Source organism: Trichoderma aggressivum (genome assembly GCF_033847375.1).
Source record: "Trichoderma aggressivum f. europaeum strain CBS 100526 chromosome Unknown scaffold_007, whole genome shotgun sequence".
NCBI classification, from domain to species: Eukaryota; Fungi; Ascomycota; class Sordariomycetes; order Hypocreales; family Hypocreaceae; genus Trichoderma; species Trichoderma aggressivum.
In genome coordinates, this window is record NW_026946373.1 from 552,511 (window position 1) to 572,260 (window position 19,750).

The 19,750-nt window shown below is 45.4% G+C and overlaps 8 protein-coding genes across 8 annotated transcripts; 3 read left to right on the plus strand and 5 right to left on the minus strand.

The window, feature by feature from the left end:
- Positions 1-2,480: 2,480 nt before the first annotated feature.
- Positions 2,481-3,227, plus strand: Triagg1_2729 (CAZyme family GH25; the record flags this gene model as incomplete). The annotated part of the gene is made up of 2 exons (XM_062896943.1): positions 2,481-2,630; positions 2,691-3,227. The coding sequence occupies 2 exons, from the start codon at positions 2,481-2,483 to the stop codon at positions 3,225-3,227; spliced, it is 687 nt and encodes a 228-aa protein (XP_062758346.1).
- Positions 3,228-3,658: 431 nt separating this feature from the next.
- Positions 3,659-4,672, minus strand: Triagg1_2730 (uncharacterized protein; the record flags this gene model as incomplete). The annotated part of the gene is made up of 1 exon (XM_062896944.1): positions 3,659-4,672. The coding sequence occupies one exon, from the start codon at positions 4,670-4,672 to the stop codon at positions 3,659-3,661; it is 1,014 nt and encodes a 337-aa protein (XP_062758347.1).
- Positions 4,673-6,192: 1,520 nt separating this feature from the next.
- Triagg1_2731 (uncharacterized protein) lies at positions 6,193-7,051 on the minus strand (the record flags this gene model as incomplete). The annotated part of the gene is made up of 3 exons (XM_062896945.1): positions 6,193-6,327; positions 6,389-6,595; positions 6,650-7,051. The coding sequence occupies 3 exons, from the start codon at positions 7,049-7,051 to the stop codon at positions 6,193-6,195; spliced, it is 744 nt and encodes a 247-aa protein (XP_062758348.1).
- A 964-nt stretch (positions 7,052-8,015) lies between these two features.
- On the plus strand, positions 8,016-9,326 carry Triagg1_2732 (uncharacterized protein; the record flags this gene model as incomplete). Its single annotated transcript, XM_062896946.1, has 1 exon — positions 8,016-9,326. The coding sequence occupies one exon, from the start codon at positions 8,016-8,018 to the stop codon at positions 9,324-9,326; it is 1,311 nt and encodes a 436-aa protein (XP_062758349.1).
- Positions 9,327-11,903: 2,577 nt separating this feature from the next.
- Positions 11,904-13,826, plus strand: Triagg1_2733 (uncharacterized protein; the record flags this gene model as incomplete). The annotated part of the gene is made up of 2 exons (XM_062896947.1): positions 11,904-12,603; positions 12,673-13,826. 2 exons carry the CDS (start codon positions 11,904-11,906, stop codon positions 13,824-13,826), a joined length of 1,854 nt encoding a protein of 617 aa, XP_062758350.1.
- A 203-nt stretch (positions 13,827-14,029) lies between these two features.
- On the minus strand, positions 14,030-15,787 carry Triagg1_2734 (uncharacterized protein; the record flags this gene model as incomplete). Its single annotated transcript, XM_062896948.1, has 1 exon — positions 14,030-15,787. One exon carries the CDS (start codon positions 15,785-15,787, stop codon positions 14,030-14,032), a length of 1,758 nt encoding a protein of 585 aa, XP_062758351.1.
- Positions 15,788-16,630: 843 nt separating this feature from the next.
- Positions 16,631-17,668, minus strand: Triagg1_2735 (uncharacterized protein; the record flags this gene model as incomplete). Its single annotated transcript, XM_062896949.1, has 1 exon — positions 16,631-17,668. One exon carries the CDS (start codon positions 17,666-17,668, stop codon positions 16,631-16,633), a length of 1,038 nt encoding a protein of 345 aa, XP_062758352.1.
- A 495-nt stretch (positions 17,669-18,163) lies between these two features.
- On the minus strand, positions 18,164-19,659 carry Triagg1_2736 (uncharacterized protein; the record flags this gene model as incomplete). Its single annotated transcript, XM_062896950.1, has 3 exons — positions 18,164-18,792; positions 18,880-19,554; positions 19,620-19,659. The coding sequence occupies 3 exons, from the start codon at positions 19,657-19,659 to the stop codon at positions 18,164-18,166; spliced, it is 1,344 nt and encodes a 447-aa protein (XP_062758353.1).
- Between the last annotated feature and the right edge of the window lie 91 nt (positions 19,660-19,750).

Here is a 19,750-nt window from a genome sequence, read left to right on the forward strand (position 1 = left end):
AATGAATTTGCTTGGAATTGCTATATGAATGGTCGATTCGCTCCGAATGGGACAACTGGTCATGATTGGAACGACATTGAAACAGGCGAGGGGGAATACGTACCACAAAATTTAATGTAATAGATTAACTATGATAATACACTATATTAATCAATGTGTCTCTGCTTTCGTCATTAAAAAATTTTCGACTATCTTCTGTCTGAAGTATAATATCCGCCCTTCTCTCAAAGTCTCCATTAGGGTCTGTCGTGGAGTCCTTATCAGTACTTGGTACTCTTACAGATGAATATGAGGGAATACAATCAACTACCTAGTATGTATATTAAACCTAATTCTTGCACGCCGTTTTTTGATCAAGTTAACCACGGCTCATCTTATCAGCCCAACTGTGTTCATCGGATGATAAGACTCGGATTTCTATGTAAAAGCCTTAGATTATACGGCGCCACGTGCAAGTATCAAATACAAAGATTTTTCGATAAATATAACACAATAGGTACCATCTACCACAGTAAACTTTAAAACAGCCTCAACAATCTTACACTTTGGAAAGAAGAGTATAATAGAATATCATATAAAACCCCATAGCTATTTGCTTACAGTTCCTACAATCGTAATCTCCCATCTACGAACCCTTCATTCGCTTCTCTTTACAAACGACTCACTTTGTTACGATATTTGGAAATTGGACGTTGACAAAATGAGATCCATTGTATTCTTTCCGATTCGTAGGGTGCCTGATGGTAACCTGGCACTAGATAGGCAGAGCAGTGGCCGCACATTGCGTCGCGATTCCATCGACGACAACGCCGTCCTTCGCCGTCCTGTCCACCACCCCTTGCACATTTTTATGCCTCGCGGCTTACATTCAGGAATGAATGACCAGCAGCATCAAGTCCGTGCTACACAGAATGAGGACGAGAATTCGGGAAAAATGTCCCATATACATCCACATCGACCTATGCTTATGGCAACAGTGGTTATCTCTTTCGTTTCCGCGGGTATAATCTGGGTATGCTCTAAATCTCGCGACTGATAATTTGATACGGACAAGGATGAGGCTAGGCTTGGATACATATTGCTTCATGCATTGATTCTTTTGACATGTATGCTTTAATTATTCAATGAGAAGGAGGATTTGATTACGACTTAATACAACCCACTTCACAATACATGTCCGCGACGTGATTTGACTCAATTTCTTATATCTCTACCGTAACTCCCATCACTGAACATTTAGACTATAGGGGAAAATGTAAATGTGGTGATGTGTTCACGTAGTTTCGAGAATTGGAAGTCTTTTAGGCGATCTCTAATTGGGTTGGTTGATGTCAGTATGGATGAAATCAAATGTCCAAATCTGTACACCGACGTCCACTTTCTAACTTTCTAATGGTGTCGTCGCCTTTTGCCAGTTCACAAAAGCGGATACGCGGCATGCACTTTTCATTTCCCTTTGTTGAACATGGCCGATGTCTTTTTATTCTTGGCCATCGTCATAAATGGCCATTGGACGAACGGCCATCCAATTTCAGGAACGTGAAGCCCATTTTGGCCCCCAATTTGATGCACCTCAACTCGCCCCTTTGCATCCAATTGGCCAAGGCATTTGATGCTGTTTCCTCTACTGTGGATAATGCGCGCTATGCCATGTCGAGAATGCAGTGCGCAGCAACATGGGTGCATAGAATAAGGATGGGGAGATGATGACCCGATCGGCTGAAACTTCCGAACAAGCACGGTTTGGAGTAATATGGCTCAGATACTGTATATACTATCTGCGTAACGAGATGTAAAGTAATTCTTGTAGTAATTCGATGGCATTCTTTGTCAGGACCATGGTTCTGAATTGTCAATGTTTCAGATTAGGCGATGCGGTGTTTCAATGCTTCAAACTATTAGTCAATGTCTCTGATTTCTAGATGCCTTGTGTGATCGATGCTAATGCGGCCGTCAAGTTGGCGCCTTTTCAACCGGTTTTCTCCAGCATATCACCTACCGAACTCGACCAAGGGCCTTGATGCAAGGACCCATTCGTAGCCAGGGATCATGTTCAGCTCTCAGCTACCTGCCGATCATGAGTGGTTGTGCCGCACTCCATGGCGGGGGGCCGATACCGAGAGCTCCAGGAAATACCACGGGCATCAAAGGAACCGTCTCATGCGTCGAATGAGCTGGTTAGGGACGTCGGGAACACATCCTGATTCTCCATCCATGCATACATTACCTTGCGCAATAGACTATGACATCCAGTTCCGCCTATTTATAGGGACATTTAATATGTAGTGATAAGATCCTTTGGCTTGTTGTATGTCGAGATCGTCGCAGGAGGGGTAACATTCGCGTCTCCGGCTCGGAAGCTTCTGAGTATATAAACCCATTCATGTATCCTGAGGTCCACCCGTCTCCTGTACAGCAGTTCTTTCTAGCTTCTATATAACAGTTTTGCATTGAAAAAGAAAGTCCTAAACGCTATTACGATGAAGTCCCTTGCGTCCATTGCCATCGGGGCAGCGGCTCTTGCCTCTGTTGCCAGTGCATCCGTAAAAGGATTCGACATTTCTCATTATCAACCCAATGTCGACTTTGCCAAGGCCTATTCGGATGGTGCACGCTTTGTCATTATCAAGGTTGGTACTGAAACTTTGTCTCCGTTGAAGCTCTAGAAAGCTAATACTTCTCCTCTTAAGGCTACTGAGGGGACCACTTATACCGATCCCAGTTTTAGTGATCATTATACCAAGGCCACCAGTGCCGGCTTCATCCGTGGTGGCTACCACTTTGCGCAACCTGCGTCTTCCTCCGGCGCTGCCCAAGCCAATTATTTCATCGCACATGGAGGAGGTTGGTCATCTGATGGCATCACTCTGCCTGGAATGCTGGATCTCGAGTATGCTCCCAGCGGGGACAGCTGCTACGGGTTGAGCGCCAGTGCCATGGTCAGCTGGATTAATGACTTTATCAACACTTATCACGCCGCTACTTCCCAGTATCCTCTCATCTACACTTCTACAAGCTGGTGGCAACTGTGTACAGGAAACAATGGCTCCTTCGGCAGCAAATCTCCTCTTGTGGTTGCGCGATATGCCAGCTCCGTAGGCACGCTGCCGAATGGCTGGAGCTATTATACTATTTGGCAAAACAATGACGCGGCTCCCTGGGGCGGTGATTCTGATGTTTTCAATGGAGATTTAGCGCAGCTTCAGAAGATTGCCCGTGGAAGCTAGATACATATTCAACATTATATAACAGATACAATGGGCAAGGCAGTGTTAAAAGAGAGAGACAGATAGCTTTGAGTGGCCATTATCTGGGTTTACATAGCCGCAAAGTAAGGCTGTGAAGAGTTGACTATCAATGGTTCTTATGTATCCTGAATGCAAATAGTGGAATGTTATTTTGAATCTAGAAGCCTTGTAGAACGGTGCTTATGCTAAGAATCATGGATTGAAACGGGCTACTTTCTTGTGAGCCCCACGATAACTCAGAGCTATGGTTTTAATGGATGAACAATTTGGATTCATATAGTATTGCGCGTCTCAATTATAAAACAAATTAAAACGAGTGGAAACAAACAAGGGTAGTCGTTTTAGGTAAAGTTTTAGGAAACGGATCTATGGCAACCCCAAATCAACATGACACAGCAAAATGCACGCTGTTACAAATTGATTTCTTTCATGGACAAGTCGTAAAGCCTTGCCGCAGCCTTTTCGTCGTAGCACCACTCGGCATGTCCTGGATCAATCATCTTCCACCCCTTCTTCAGCGGCTCACTGAATCGGTTCCTCTCACAATATTTCCCTCCTTGACCTTCCAGATCTCTGCTCAAGGCCGCCCATACAGACGTTGAAGCGCCCTGTTCAGCATTCATCATGGTGTTGAGCGTTGCCTTGGGACCGGATTTGATGACAACAAGCCAGTCCTTGATGTCAAACGTACTTGGTGCCTGCAACCCCGTTCGAATACCACCGGGGTGAACACTCCACGCATGAAGTCCTTGCGCGCCATATCGCCTCTCGATTTCGCTGGCAGTGTAAACATTGGCCAGTTTGCTTTGGCCGTAAGCAACTGAGGGCTCGTATTTTCGCTTTTCCCAATTCAGATCCGAGAAGTCCATGGGAGCGTTTCTGTGGGCCGTGGATGAAACAATAATGGCACGAGAGCAAAACTCTGGTGTCGATGATGCTAGAAGCATAGGTCTGAGAAGCTCCAAGAGGAGGAAGTGAGACAGGTGGTTTGTTCCCCAGTGCTTTTCGAAGCCATCACGCGTCCGGCCGAACGGCACGTGTCGAATACCGGCATTTTCAATAATGATATTGAGAGAGCTGTTCATCGACTTGAATTCGTTGACATAAGATCGAATGTTGTCAAAAGATTCAAGATCTAGCTTGAGAAGGTGAATCCGATCGCCATTGAGAATATCTCCAAGCGCTGCGTTTGCCTTTTCCAAGTTGCGAGCGGTGACGAAAACAGTTGCTCCAGTGGCCTTCATTGCTCTCGCCGTCTCGACTCCCAATCCTGAAGAGCATCCCGTGATGAAAACCACCTTGTCAGTCATATTTCCCCCTCTCTGCTCGTCCTTGACAATCTGCAGGGCAGTGGGTCGTTCGTCGCCGGAACCATGCTGATTGGCATGGGCTTTTGCGTAACGGCTCGTTGCTACGGTGGTCATTGTGTTTATAAAAGAGAAGTAGAATGTGTGTGGACGAGAAGTGGTCAATACAATATTGTTGATACTGTTGCTGTTGTATGAGTTTGTGCTCCTGATAGACTGGGCAATGTCTTGAGTTGTTGTCTTTGACCTGTTGACCTACTCCTTAGTTGTCGGTTGCGAACCAACGAGGGTTTAAATATTTCGAAGGTGCTCTTCATCATGACAACATTCCCATAAAGCTGACTGAGCTTTACTCACTTAGGCGCGAATGGATGACAATTTGTAGAACAGTTGAAGATAAATCCTCTATGGACCGAAACGTCCTTTTTGGCAATACGGCTGTCGTAATCCCAAACGGGGAGGTTTTGCTGACAATAAAAGACAAATTAACTACAAGCGTTCGCACTAGAATCCTCTGTTCTGGCTTTGCCGCCACTGCTGCGCGGAAATAAAGACTGGAGAAGATTATCTCCCTATTTCAAGGCTTGTTTATGCATTGTCGAACAAAAAATCCCGAAGTCCACTTTTAGGGCGGTTGTTGAACATTGGCTGCCAAAGAGTCCGATGAGGCTACTCACTGTCAGCATCATTGTCAGAGAGACAAGGTAAAATAGCGGGACTCGAATGAAAGTAATGAAAATATTCGTCCGTATCTAAGTGCAGAGAGAGTGGAGGCAAAGGGAATGCAAAGGAAAATTGAAAAAAAAAAAAAGTGAGAAAAAGAGAGCGCACAATTATCATTGATAGCTGAGAATAGGACAAAAATGAAAAAAAAATTGCGCATCAAGAGCTTTTGCTCCCGGCAGGGCTTGAACCTGCGACCTTCGCATTACCAAGTCTAGAGCGAATCCAGTATTAGTACGAAGCTCTAACCAACTGAGCTACGGAAGCGCATTGGAACTGAACTGTAAGATCCAGATCGGTGGCGTGAGCCGGTGATGAATGACGGCTCGTAATGATAACTTAAGAGGAGTGATGAGTATGATGATCATCTGCTAAGCTGCAGTGGTGTTTAAATGAAAGAAATCAATTTGCAGTTACTGATGGCCATTCAACCATGTCTACGCTTCTCATTGAAGAAATTGGAAAATTTCTGCCGGGTTTCTGTTTTCCGTTTCAGAGTGATGGCATATTAGGTGGACCACAAAGTACCCGTAAGCATTGTCTTCAACAAACGGGTCAATGGGTATGCTTCCCATTTGGTACAAACCTCGCTCCTTGATCAGCATTTTTCTCAGTTGGCGAAGACTTTTAAGGTATCTCACAAAGGCATTAATTCTTCGTTATATGATAGATACAATTTTAGGTATGATTAGCAAATACTGTAGTGATGCCCTCGGGCTGTAACTTAATAATTGTAAGATGGATATCTATAATGAACAAGCTGAGACGTTGTACCCCATCTATTGCCCATCAGGTATATATAATTGCGCCAAGAATTAATACAATCATCACCTCCTATTCCATAACGCCAGTTCCTTTCTTCTTCGACACATGTTACCTCTTCATGACACTAGTCAGACTGATGTGTCTTCTATCTAAGCCGAGCCTGTGACTGTAGCAATCTGCCTATACCGTCGCTGCTTCTTCTCCCGGCCTCGGATGACAAAGAAGATGGCAAGACACATAATCTCGATGGCTGCTGCAATAATGAGAGCAGCGAAGCTATAGTTCTGGGAGGGTGATTAACGGAATGAACTGCGAGTCAGGGGAGCAACGTGTTTCTTAACATACCAATTCGACACACAGCGGCTCGAAGCTCACTTTGGAGGCGTTCCAAGTCTCGTGGCTGCATGACCATGACCAGATGTCCCAGTGCTTCTTCCCTCTGGCATTGTCAACCTTGTAATAGACAACGGCGGCGATCCATGCCACGATTGAGAATATGGACGTCAGTGCAACAGCCCAGGGGTAGAGTTTGTTCTGCCGTAAGGTACGAAGCTGCAATTAAAACATTAGAACCGAACAAGACAGAGAGCACAGAATCCAACTCACGCCACCACAGAGCGTTAATAAGGACGAGATGTGAATGACACTTGCGATTACACCCGCGCCAATGTTTACCCAAGTCGGCCACAGGTCCATCTGAGCAGCCCAAGCGCGCATGCGAAATCCTGTCTGGGAATTTTGAACCGTCTCATTCTTCGACTGGTCCCAAACCCGAGCAACATGAGCTTGCACGCCAATGACTGAAACAGCGAAAGCCAAGGCTAAAAGGCGCAGAACAACTCGAACAGATCCCAAAATCCGCTTGCTGCGGCCCTCCTTCTGCTTGGCGTTACGCGTGGAAATGCGCTGTTGATTGAGCTTTTCAGCATGAACAGCGTCGTGGTCTGAGCTGAGCGGCCGACTGTACGGCTCGTACGCCGTGGATGGATTTAATGGATTGGAAGGCATTGTTAGTGAGAAGAGGGTTTGCACTCTCTGGATTGTGGTGCTAAGAGATGGAACAAAAGAACATGAAGTTGAGCTGTGTGTCACTTGGAAATAGACCAGAAGAGTTGCCAGATGCTTTGATCAAATACTCCCAAATCCATTTAGTGGCTATGCAAAACACTTGTGAACTCTCACAAGTCTAAGCTTAACACGGAGCCTGTTTTGCTGCATTTTAATGGGTCATGTTGTATGGATTATATTTAGCATCTATAGTAAGCGCGTATTCATGACCAAGCGTGCTTTAATTATTCTCATGATTCGACATCAGTATACTGTACGGAGTACCATTAGGGTAGTTTCCACGAAGCTAGCATTAACTACTCTGCTTATATCGTCAACTTCATAAGCAGTTATTATTTTTAGCGGCTGACGTATCCTTTTAGTGTCAACTGGGTGTAACAGGCGTTATTGGTGGGAAGACCGCCATCAAGTCAATTAAACTCTTTACAACGGTTTCAGGCTTTCACAAAAGCATGCTGTTTTGCTCAAGACTATAAATAATCCAAGCTTATAATTAAGTATTACCGGTGACTACGTATCCGTGAACATTCTCGGGGCGGGCGTTACACTCCCGGAGGCTGTGCGTTGTGGCGCATGATTCCACATCTCAGGTTGGTGGAGTTGCATCCAAAAGACATTATCGTGTATCACTAGGATTGTGCTTACACTTTTAGTTAAGATTGGCTAAATTAGCTTGAACCATTCGATATGGCTTGAAATACTTTTACATTCGTCAGCATTGTTTAGTGAACCTGTTAGCAACTTTGCAGGAACCAACTTGGGCAACCAACTCCCTTATACCCATATTAGTTACTACTTAATCGCCTCCTTCCAAGACCCTTATCCTCTCAATCTTCTCAATCTTTTGGGATTAACTTACTTGGAAGCATAAAAGCACCTAACTTTATTATACTCTGCTGCAACGATGCTGCTTAGAGCCTCATGTTTTCTCGCCGCCGCCACGGGTGTGGCCGCTGAACTATGTATCATTGGCCCAACACCAGTGACGGCCTGCGGGGCCGGAGATATCAACAAGGCGAATTGGGACCAGTTTGGCATCGACAATTTCGTGTTTGCCATGATCCGAACTTTCGGAACCTCAGACAACTTCCCAAAGTTCATCCTCTCGCAGTTAGCGCCCACGGGTCAAGAGAGTGTAAACGCCAACTTTGACTGCTCAAATATTGAGGACCCGAGCAATTGCAAAATTAACGGCTTACAAAACCCAGATGGTGGAAACTGCATCTTCAACGGCTTGGGAGGCACATTATGCTTGGACTTTACCTCGCCCGAGGCTGGCTTCCTTGCAGCCAACTGGATCAACCAGTACGATGGCCTGCGTGCGCACTTCCTTGCGGTCCGAGAGGCCGCCGACAATCTGAAGAATGAAAACTTCATCAGCAACATGGTCGACAAGCTGGCGCCGCAAAAGCAACCCATTGGGCCAGCTGTCTTTGGACTCATTGCCGACTTGATCGTCGATATTCTTCCCGTTGGCGGTGAGATTAAGGCCGCCAGCACGTTTATAAAGAAATTCAAGATCATACGGAAAGCCACGAAGAAGGACATCAAAGATGATGGCAAAGACATCATCAGCGTCTTGGAGTCAAATGCCGACATTGACAAGCAGGCCGCAGCAACCAAGGACACCCTGACAGCGCAATTGGAGGCCATTGTCACTGGCACACAACAGCGTATGAGGGATCTTGTCGAGCAGGTGTTCGGACCAAACCAGGACCCTACCACTGTCGACGACGACCAGATTGTCAACACTGTTGCCTTCATAAATACCTACCACGGCGGGTTTCTGGACGACGTCCCTGCACAATCTGATCTTGTTCCTCAGATGGAGAAGCAGATGAAGACATGGATAGCTTCTCAAATCATCAGCATCCTTGGATATGCCTTGTTCATTGATAGCACTCCGCTAGCAGATCCCCCTGGCCAGCCTGGCGTTGTTTGCAATGCAGAAGGTGGTATCCCACTTAGTGGAGGCTGCGGTCTGTTCCGTATCGGCGCCGTCGTAGGTTCCGGAAACGTCATCGATGGCGCGCAAAAAGCCAACGATATATTTGCTCTGAATGACCTCGGAATTAACATGAACGACGTCGTCAACAACGCGAGAGGTTGCCCTCAAGGCAACACTGTCGACTTTGAGGGCTTCTTGGAGATGGATGATTCGAACCCGTTGCCTAACTGCATGTTCAACTTCCCGGTTCAAGACGTTAAACTGTAATATAAGGAACGGAGTCGGGTCTTTGTTGGAGAATGATGAGGAAGGACGTTTTCTTTGTTTCTTTTCCATATTTTTGGTAGAATACCCGGAGTCAGGCCTGGGCAGGCTTTTGTTAATTTAGACCTTCATTGTAATTTTAGTTTGGGAAATATATATCAAGACAAAATACTGAGTGAGAATATTCCTGCGCTATGAACGTATTCTTTGTTGGAGGGAATATTAGATACAACATCTACTCATTTATAGGGGATGCACTTGTAGCCCACTACCAGTACAGTCTCTCCCGACGTCTGTTACCGAAATTGTTAATGCGACGCGTTTTAATTAACTACGTGGTTGGTTGGCCTGAAAGTACTCATAATCTCAATGTAGTGCGATGGAATCCGTAAATCCGTCCACCCACTTGAAGGGACGCTTGTCAGAGTGAGTAGCATCGTTGTCAGCAGAGCTAGCCTGAAGAAACTGGCCGAGACGCAATCATAACACTACAAACGCGCGAAGCAAAGTCGGGAAAACGAAGAAGAAAATTCGCCAACAGCCCTTGAGGAGTTTTGAAAGTGATGACTACACAGTTGTTGGCATGGCTCTAAATCTTTCGGGTTCGTTGTCGAATCTACTCCTTTTCTATTGCTAATATTTACCAGAACTGACCTTTGGCTAATGGCTTTGTGAGTTGTCGACTGTTACAGTTCTCCGCAGTGCCCGATTTTGCTCGTAATGGGAAAATGTCTCAAGCCAACGAATCGAGCCTATCCGTAAAAGTGCTAAGCTGGTCTTTTAAAAGGGAGCGACTCCTAATCTAGATGTTCAGCTGCTATCTGACAGATGCAGCACTTGTAATTGTCCAATCAAGATCATAGATGATCACGTCTGCACATCATTCTGCCACGTAACAAACGAGGGGTAGCTTTGCATAGGTAGGTGGAGATGACCAGATGCGCTGTGAGACACCATAGCCCGGCATTCATACATATGTTGAACCTTGAGTTCAATGATGTATAAAGATGGTATTGGCCTCGCTGTATTTTCTCGTATCTGCTTACCACTAGACTTGCATCTACGCAGTAGTAAAACAACACTACAAGAAGCATCCAAATATTTCGATTCAAAATGTGTACGTCCATTCTTAACCCGCTGACCAGCGTAATCTGGTGGTTTGAAATCACTATTCAAAGCTGATACGAACTGCTTCATTGTACACAGCGATATTCCTACACAACGCCACTGGTGGTACACTTTACATGTACCCAGCTCCAAACGATCTGATCGATCCGCCATCACAAATTAATTCAGGAGACACCGCTGAGATCCGTTACCACCCTGGGAAAAAAGCCTCTTGTAGTTATGGAGACAAAGAGGGAAGCGAGATTTTTGTCGGAGTGGGCTCAGAAGATGGTAATACAGTGCATAACATAGATGGATATGGGGTTGAAGAGGAGCCTAACAGATACGATCAAGAGACTTACAAAATCACAAGACTATAAAAACAGCCACATCTATAACCACAGAAAGAATTATGCAATAGCAGTATCAAGAAATATGTTATCATCTGTCAAATATAACATGTCTATGACCAGTGTATTAATCTTAAAAGGCCAAAATTTGGACATGGTTGACGAATCACCTGTAAGCCGAAGTGAAAATGGAATATACAATAGGAGAGGAGAGTTGAGAAGGCGACTATAGGCTCTGGTAAATGCCAGCAGTTATGGTTCAGGATGGATCAAAGTTAGTTTAGTATTTCAGAGATTGAACTCAGAGGCTGCACACTTCCAAGAACCGGTATTAGTTGAATGTTCAAGCCTTTCAGGAGATCTGCCGAAACCTCATTGATGCTTTGGAAGTTATTTTGTGAAACACGTGAATCCATCATCAATGTGAAAATATACGGTTGGATTATATCTCAATTGCTTCCGATGGACCATCAAATGTATAAGTGACTACCTAGGTAATTTATGTAATACGAGAGTAGCAAATCTAGAGAATCCTATATCCTTACTTCTTTCTTGGAACCGTCTTATGTTAGATAAATCTGGGATACACAACCGCCACGCAATACCGGGGAATTTCCATTTCATTGTCTTTGCGTTAGCTAGTCGCATGCCATAGACTATTTATTATAATACTACCTTCACTGCTCCTAACCTTTCATTTACTTCCCAAATCCTTTATGCTATTAGTCACCTGCAGTGAAGATAGCGGTTTTCTGAATGTGGGCAATCGTTCGTCAACGTCATACCAAACGGTCACCTCAAGCTTTAGTAGCCCCTGCAAGTGTTTTACACCTATTCGCCATACCTTTGATGCATGCAGGTTAGTAATGGAGATCAATGTTCGATAAGCTCGGGAGACCAGCACGGCCTCATCTTCACAGCCTCCCCAAAAAGGATCTGTGTAGCCTAGGCTGCAACGCCACAACAAAATCCTGTGGTGATACAAGGCGGTTTGCAGTCCTTTGGTAGGCTATATAAAGCGGGATACCCCTCTTTGTCTCATGTATTCTTTTCTCATCAACTGTGTTTAGTTAATCTCCGAATCTAAACTGAGTCATGTTCTGAGAAACAAAAAGAGCATATAATGCGATCACAAGCCAGAGCCGCCGACTTGGACGATAGAAGCACAAGCCAGCCTTTGATGTCGGACACGCCAGATGTTGCCGAAGCAACGCCAATTCCCCAAGGCACGAGACCCGGTAACGAAGCCAGTGCAGCAAATGAAGTCTGCAATGATGAGTCCAGTGCCGAATCCGCCACCGATGTGAAGGAGACGATTCATCTCAGGCTAGTTTCCACCTGGTGGATCGAAATTATTACTATGAGCATCAGCTTCGGCTGCATAGCTGCGCTTGTCTGCATCCTCGTGCGATTTCAGAACAGGCTATTGGCAGAGTGGTCCTTTTTTATCAGCATCAATGCCACCGTTGCCATTGCAATAACAGCCGCAAGAGTAACACTTCTCGCTGCCATTTCGGTCTGTCTCAGTCAAGAGAAATGGACACATTTTACCAAGAGGACCCATCGCCTCAAGGATTTTGCTATTATTGACACAGCAAGCCGCGGGCCTCTTGGCTCCTTACAAATGCTATATAAAGTTTCATGGGGATTTGCTAGCATTAGTGCGATGGTTGTTATTTTATCCCTCCTCACAGATACATTTGTGCAACAAGTAGTCCAACTCGAACCTGGAACGATATCTACCTACCAGGAGGGCTCGGCAACTTTCGGGTATGCGCATGGTTACAAAAGCTACAAAAGCTATAAATATGAATCACTTGGAAGTAAGTTTCGAACTGATAATGTACCACGTGTACATTAGTCTACGCTATATCTAATGCGATTTCCCATAGTGGACATCAATAATGATATAAACAGCGCGGTCCTCGGCGGCTTACAGCCGAATAGCAGGAGCTTCGCGTTTAATTGCAATTCCAACTGTACCTGGGACAGCTACTATATAACCCTGGGCTTTAGTAGTACCTGTACGGATGCCACCAAGGAGACCTTGAAGACTCTCAAATGTAGTGAAGGTCCACAAACTCATTCAATTACAGGAGAGCAGGGTCTACCTTGTACAATGAGTACACCCAACGATGTCCAATTCACATTAGCGGCAAGGGCAATATCCAAGTCGTATATGAATATTAACTCTAGCGAATTGGCCATAATCGATGATCTTAATGGTTCACAAGCTTTTCATGCTGCTGTCTGGACCTGGGAACCTGGAGATGATTATTCTGTGGATATAGAGATACCTGATCTCAAAACCCTCTTGCAGAACAGTTCGGTGATCATTGAGTGCGCACTCGGAGTCTCCTTGTACAACTACTCAGATATCTCGTCAATCTCAAATAACTTCACCATTGGCACCACCAAACTGATCCCCCTCGGCGTAACCACTGGGCTTACTACTTCCGATATGCTAGGTGATACGCACCATCCTCATCAGGAGACGTCTTTGTGGTGGAACCATACCGAGGGAGATATGCCAAATAACTATATTTCTGCGATTGATCTTCGCTACGCCTCCAGCTTCTTCCAGTCGTCTGCCTTCTCCGGCACTATTGGCGATGGTACCCCTGCTGATCGTACTTTTTCTCCAGGAGCCACGACCTTTTTTGGCAATGGAACTCTGGAAGTCGTATCAGGCATATTCGACAGTATCTCGCAAAGTCTCACTGACATGATACGGCAAGGCAGCGCAATGCAAATTGCACAGGGTACAACGAGCCAAGCTGTCGTATATATCCGCGTGCGTTGGGTATGGCTCATTTTGCCCTTCGTCGTCCAGTTGATGGGTGGAATTGCGCTCTTCGTGACCGTTGTTGGGACGAAGCGAACAAGTGACGCGCTCCTATGGAAGGGTTCAACCTTGGCAGTGCTTTATCATTCGGTTGATAAAGATGGGGTTATAGGATCTCATCTTCGGAATGTAGAGGATTTGGAGAAGGTCGAGGAGACGCAAGTCATGTTGGAGAAGAAAGATGGCGTGTCTGATTCGTAAGGTGATGTAGATGGCCATATTATGAACTCGTGAGTCAAGTCTCAGTAAAGTGGGGGAATAACATCAAATCTTTACCGTTTAGATTATAAGGCAGTAAGGGATTTACTGCCACGAGTTCGAGTTAAGCGATGGAAGAGATTACAGACGTACGTCTTGAAACGTCAATAAACGTATGTCATATTGAGAGTGAAGTTTACATATATCTAGATTACTTGACCTATCACTTGCTGGATATTCTTAATGTTATTATTCCTCCAAAAAGCAACTCCAACAAATCCAATAGCCCAGACCGCCGTGCCAGACACCAGCATCATTAATTGCGCGTCCCCGTACGCGCGCTGGATAGCAATCCTGGTCGGCGTACCGACCGGATAGCTCAACTGTACTTCCAGCATGCTATATATACTTATGAGATTGGATTGCTCGTCAGGTGGGAGGTATTCGGCCAGTTTGATGGGGAAAACAGCTTGCCAAACGGCACCTGCAATTGTAAGACCAATAGCGCCGCCAATAGAAGAGAACATGGACAAGATAGCCATGACAACTGCAATGTATTGGTGTGATGCGGCAGTCATCGCGGCCATCTGCGATGTAATAATCATTACTCCCGCCGCTACGGAGATGAATATTTGGCACATAATGATATAACCAACATGCATGTCTGGCTTTCGGAAATAAATCATAAGGCCCATGAAGAGAGTGTATACAGGTATGGCGCCGTATAGAGTAATTGCTTTAAATCGACCGGTATATCGAATAGCCACACCTGCGGCAATTGCAAATAGGCTGCTGCCCAAGCCATAGATTTGGACGACATAGCTCGCTTCGGTTACAGTCAGGTCGTTGACAACTTGAAGAAAAGAGCTGAAGAAACTGTTCCAGCAAAAGAAACTGATAAAGAGAACCATGCCGAGCATACACGCGCCAATCATGTTCCGGTCAAGGAGCAGCGAGTAAGGGATAAAAGTAACAGGCGCGAAGAATCTCTCCCAAAACGCGAATGCGACGGTGAGAAGAAACCCAAAAACCAGCAAACAGATAACAAGCGGTGATCGCCACCCCAAGGGCTGCAGCGCATATAAATTGAACGGTAAAAGGAAGAGGGCCAGGCCAGCTGTTAATAAAAGGAGGCCAATAGCGTCAAACTCGCGGCAGTAATAGAGGAACTGTTGCAGAGTTGACTTTGCTTCCGTCCTTGTACTGGTGATGATGCCCTGTTTTTTTGCCTTGAAGTAGTTGAACATCAACATGCAAAATAAAGGAAGACACAAAACTGGCACAATAATAGAGAATGCGCCAAAGCACCAGCGCCAACCAGGACCATCGAGGAAAGCCGTTGAGATCGGACCGCCTAGCCAGGTAGTGATAATATTTGGTGACGAGGTCAAGGCTGTCATAAGACCACGGTTGTGCAACCTTGTCGTATCAGCAACAAAGATGTTCACTGTGTAGAGTAGCGCATTGTTGCCAACAGTCCAGAATACCTGAGCTGCAGCGTACATCTCCACATTCGTCGTCGCTGCCATCATAATGAGTCCGATGGTCGTAATGACAAGGGACATAGCATAGCCTTGCGGCCGCCCGAAGATGTCGAGTATCTTTGCCACAGTTAGGTTGCACACCCCTCCGATAACGCTGGCCAAGATACCGACTGTAGGGGTAAGAGAATGCTGTTGAAAAGCTGAGGTAACGAAGGGATTGAGGGCTGCTTCGGTGCCTTGTTGCATCAATACAACAAAATAAACGATCCATATCAATATGTAGATGATGATAAGAGAAGTTTTCGACCAAACTATGGCAATAGCCTCGACCCCCCGAACGCCAGCCTGAGCATCTTGGTGCACAGCCACCTCTGCATCGTGCGGGGATTTGGTCTCAACATCTTGAATTATTGCAGGTTGCTTTTCGTTGGCGCCTCCTTTAGTATCGGAACACGAGGTTGGGTGTTGCATTTCACTCATATCTTGCATAAGGAATGGACAAGAATGAGCAGTGAAAATAGAAAAAGAGAGAAGGAAGAGGGAAGAACAATAAGCATTGAGTTATCAGATCGTTTTCTAACCCTTGTTATAGGAGAAGGTATACAAGACGGAAAAAGTCATAAACCAATGACTATAATATTAGTTTCTATGTGTTAATATTCAACCAATTAATAGGCACTTCTATCATTTTCTATCTGGAGTTAGTAATTACGCTCTGTGTAACTCCGTATCTCTACATTTAACTTCTCCATTCGTATTACGTGCTTCCTTATTATCTTTTGCATACTGTAATCCAATCCCTGTATACAGCTTCACCAATGATAATTAGCTCAATCTACCTCGCGTGCTCCCTATCTCTACTAATTGTCGTCAAATGATACATCGTATGCAATTTGTATTCTCTCCTCACGTGTTTTCCAACCCTTGTATTATGGTTCGCCAGTAAAACTAGCTCAATTTAACTCGCTCATTGCGCTTGGTATGCAGGACAATCAAGGCATCAAATTTTAGCGTTCTTCGTCCTCCTCGTTTCATTAAAAATCTGCTGTAGGCGAATGATACCAAACATAGTGGAGGTGTAATGACAACGAAACCGTCTTGATAAACGATCACTTTGTATAGATGTGTATTGGCCGCAGAGCTTCAAAGTAGAACTTTTCATTTGCATAATGAAAATTGAAAGAGTTAATGAAAATTGACAGAGTTAGTGAGTTTTGATAACTACCGGGCATGTTGGCATAACTACCTAAGCATAAGCATAAGTGCTAGCCAGTTTCGAATTATGATGATTATAGTGCTTTTTTGCCATCTAGAGAGTCTGCTCTAGCAGAGCAAGATTCGTTCCATCCAAGTTCTTTTCGCAGAGACTGCAGCGTGAATAAGTGGCACATTGGGGTTATCTATTCCGTCAAACAAATGGAAAGCCCCTGGCCAGATGTGCAATTCACAAGTTGAACCACAGCGCCACATATTGGTGGCAAAGGACACGGCAGGATCGCGAAATACTTCGCACTCTGCGGCGTCGATGTAAGTGCATGGGAGGTTTGACAAGTCTTCTGCTCGAGACGGCGACTGATACTGCGATACTTTGTTGCTACCCCTGTCTTCCCCAATAACATAGTCCCATGCCATGCGATTTGTGATACCGCACCAAGGACTACCATATTCAAATTGTTGGTCCGAGATACTGTCACAACGATCATCCAGCATGGGAGATAGAAGCATCTGGCCTTTCATGGGAATCGCGGGAAGCTTTCTATCCCTAGCCATCAGGCATATGGCGGCTGCTAGGGCTGCTCCGCCGGAAACACCCCAGGTAACAATCTTAGCCGGGTCAATACCAATGGCGATCGCGTTCTCAGATGTCCAGATGAGCCCAGCGTAACAATCTTCTGCTGCTCCTGGAGCTTGGGTCTCCGGAGCAAGGCGATACTCGACAGATATGATGACACACTCGATACCTTTGATGATGTCCAGCAGCTCGGCAACTCCAGAAAAGCGATCACCTGCAACCATCCCTCCTCCGTGTATATGGTATAAGGCTGGCAGAACATTCGAAGTTGGATTCTTCGGCGTAAAGATAGAAAGTGTCACATTATTGCCATTAGAACCAAGAGTGTGATACTCGGTATGCTTCATATGCACTGCGTTTGTTATAATAGTATCTGCAGGATTATTGCACTCTTCCCCAACGGTAGTGATACCACGCATTAGTTGGAGATCTATCTCCTCGGGGAGAAGAAACGAATCGGCGACGGGCGCTAGTGTGGGATCGATAGCTGGTCGTGGAATTTTAATCCTAGAATCCAGCTGTGCCGCCTGAGAGTATGGAAACGGATAGCTTAGGGGGTTTTGCGCCATTTCAGGAAGCCTTGATAGTAAATGATGAAAGTCTGGGGGTATCCTCTTTGAGAAATGAAGTCTTTTCTGCTGCTCTGGTTTTGGGCATGTAAGAGGTAGGTACAAAAAGAAGATGCTGTGCCTTTTGTACAACTTAGTACCTACTTATAGTACGATTTTCAGCGCTTAAACCGTCCCCGCCAACATAATTGTGAAAACTCCGCTGCTTCCTGTATATGAGATTCCGTTGACTCACGCGCTGAAACTGACCAGTGCTTTTGTGATCTGGCTTATCAGGCGCAATGAACGGCCTACAGCTACTTCAATTTTGATGGATTCTCATGGAATGCCATGATTTCGAGAATAAATATCTGCAACATCTTAATACTTTGAGGCAGTGACATCCATTACGGTAAAGCAATAATGATAAGGTCGAAACCGAAACCGAGCATAGGCGTTGTTCACCATTCAAACTCTGTTATTGCTGAAGGAGAGGCCGGTTCTCCCACACCTCTTTTAACAATTGTCTTCAAAAAATTCCTTGACCTCTTGGATGACTTTTCCTACAAGACCATCCTCAACAACGCCTTCTTGCCAGCTAAACCCCACTGTCATTGATCCATCTCCTCCAGTAGCGATATTAATAGTGATTGCAGCACCTGACACTAAAGAACTTCGACTGAGCAGAACTTTTCCCACTTGCCAACAAGGATCGGCCTTCCTCTCAGACGTAGCCGTGGAAGAGAAAAGCCCAACGTTTGTTACTTCAAACGCTGCGTCGCGAGATTTTCCAACAATCGAGGTGAAGATGGCCGATATATCTGGAACAGTCTCCAATACTGAAACAGCCGTATAAGGCTCTCCAGAAGGCGAGACGTTGTCGAGGTAAAGTCTAATTCTTTTTGATGCTTGCCGAGCACCAGACCATATATCGTTTCCCAAGCCATAATCCCCAGAGTGTTTGCCAGGCCGTGTGAATTGTACTCTGGTGGCATCAATGTAACTGCCCATAGCAGCTTTAGTGCTCTCACCAGATAGTTGGAGCCAGGGCCGTAAGTTGACGGGAATGATACACGTAAGACTTTCAACGTCAGGCGGAAGTATACGAAATAGGGCCGTGGCAATGGTAGATGATACAGCAGATGCTACAGAGAGTCCATTGTCTTTGCATTTGCAAAAGAAAGATTTGGAGATGCGTGATGAGATGTGAAGAGATGTCCAGAGAGACTTACAAGGGCAGCGGATGGGGTTGCCAGTCCACTCGTTCAGATTTGTCGCAGAATGGGATGAGGGGTTTGGGTCAATCGGCAGAGGGTGTAGTTCGCCGAGAGCTGGTAGAATTTGAACATCTTCCGCTGGTGTAATTATCTCCTTACTCTGGAGACCAGATGAAAGATGAGACGAAAATATCTCTAATGCATCGAGGAATGTATTGTGGAACACCAGGCCAGAGATGCCATCGCCAATGGCGTGGTGGTAGATGAATGATGCCGTAAAATTCATATCTCCTCCAGCGTCTTGGAGGATAATTAAACGCCAGAATGGCGCTATTCCATAATTTTCTTTAAAGTTAGTATTGTGCTGGTATTCGAGGATGGCATCAAGTTCTTCGTCTTGTCCTTCGATGAGGGTATCCAAAGGCTGGGAACGTGTGAGGAATTCGATACTCTTATTGAGATCAATTGAGGGAAGAGAGGCAAAATAGGCATTGGGGCTGTCTTCGTCGACAGGTATGGCGAATAATACAGGATGCTTGCTAATCACATCTCCAGCCGCAGCGTAGACAAGTCCACGTAAGTCGGATGCAGCCAGAGAAAAGGACCTCGGGACTTGGTAGTGGGCCGAGAGACCGACATTGTTGAAGAATCCTAGGTGGTGGCAAGATGCAGATACTTGCTCGAGTTTGCCTAAAGTAAAGGGTTAGAGATATGCAACATCTCATCGTGTTTGTTCTGGATCTCGGTTGAACTACCTAGTGGCCGTAACTTCTTTAGTTGCTGAATACCAGACATATTGCTCATAATTCACAGAAAAGGAAATTCAGAATGCTTAGAAATAAAAGTCATTATTTGAGCCATGCTGAAGCATTCTTGTACATAACCT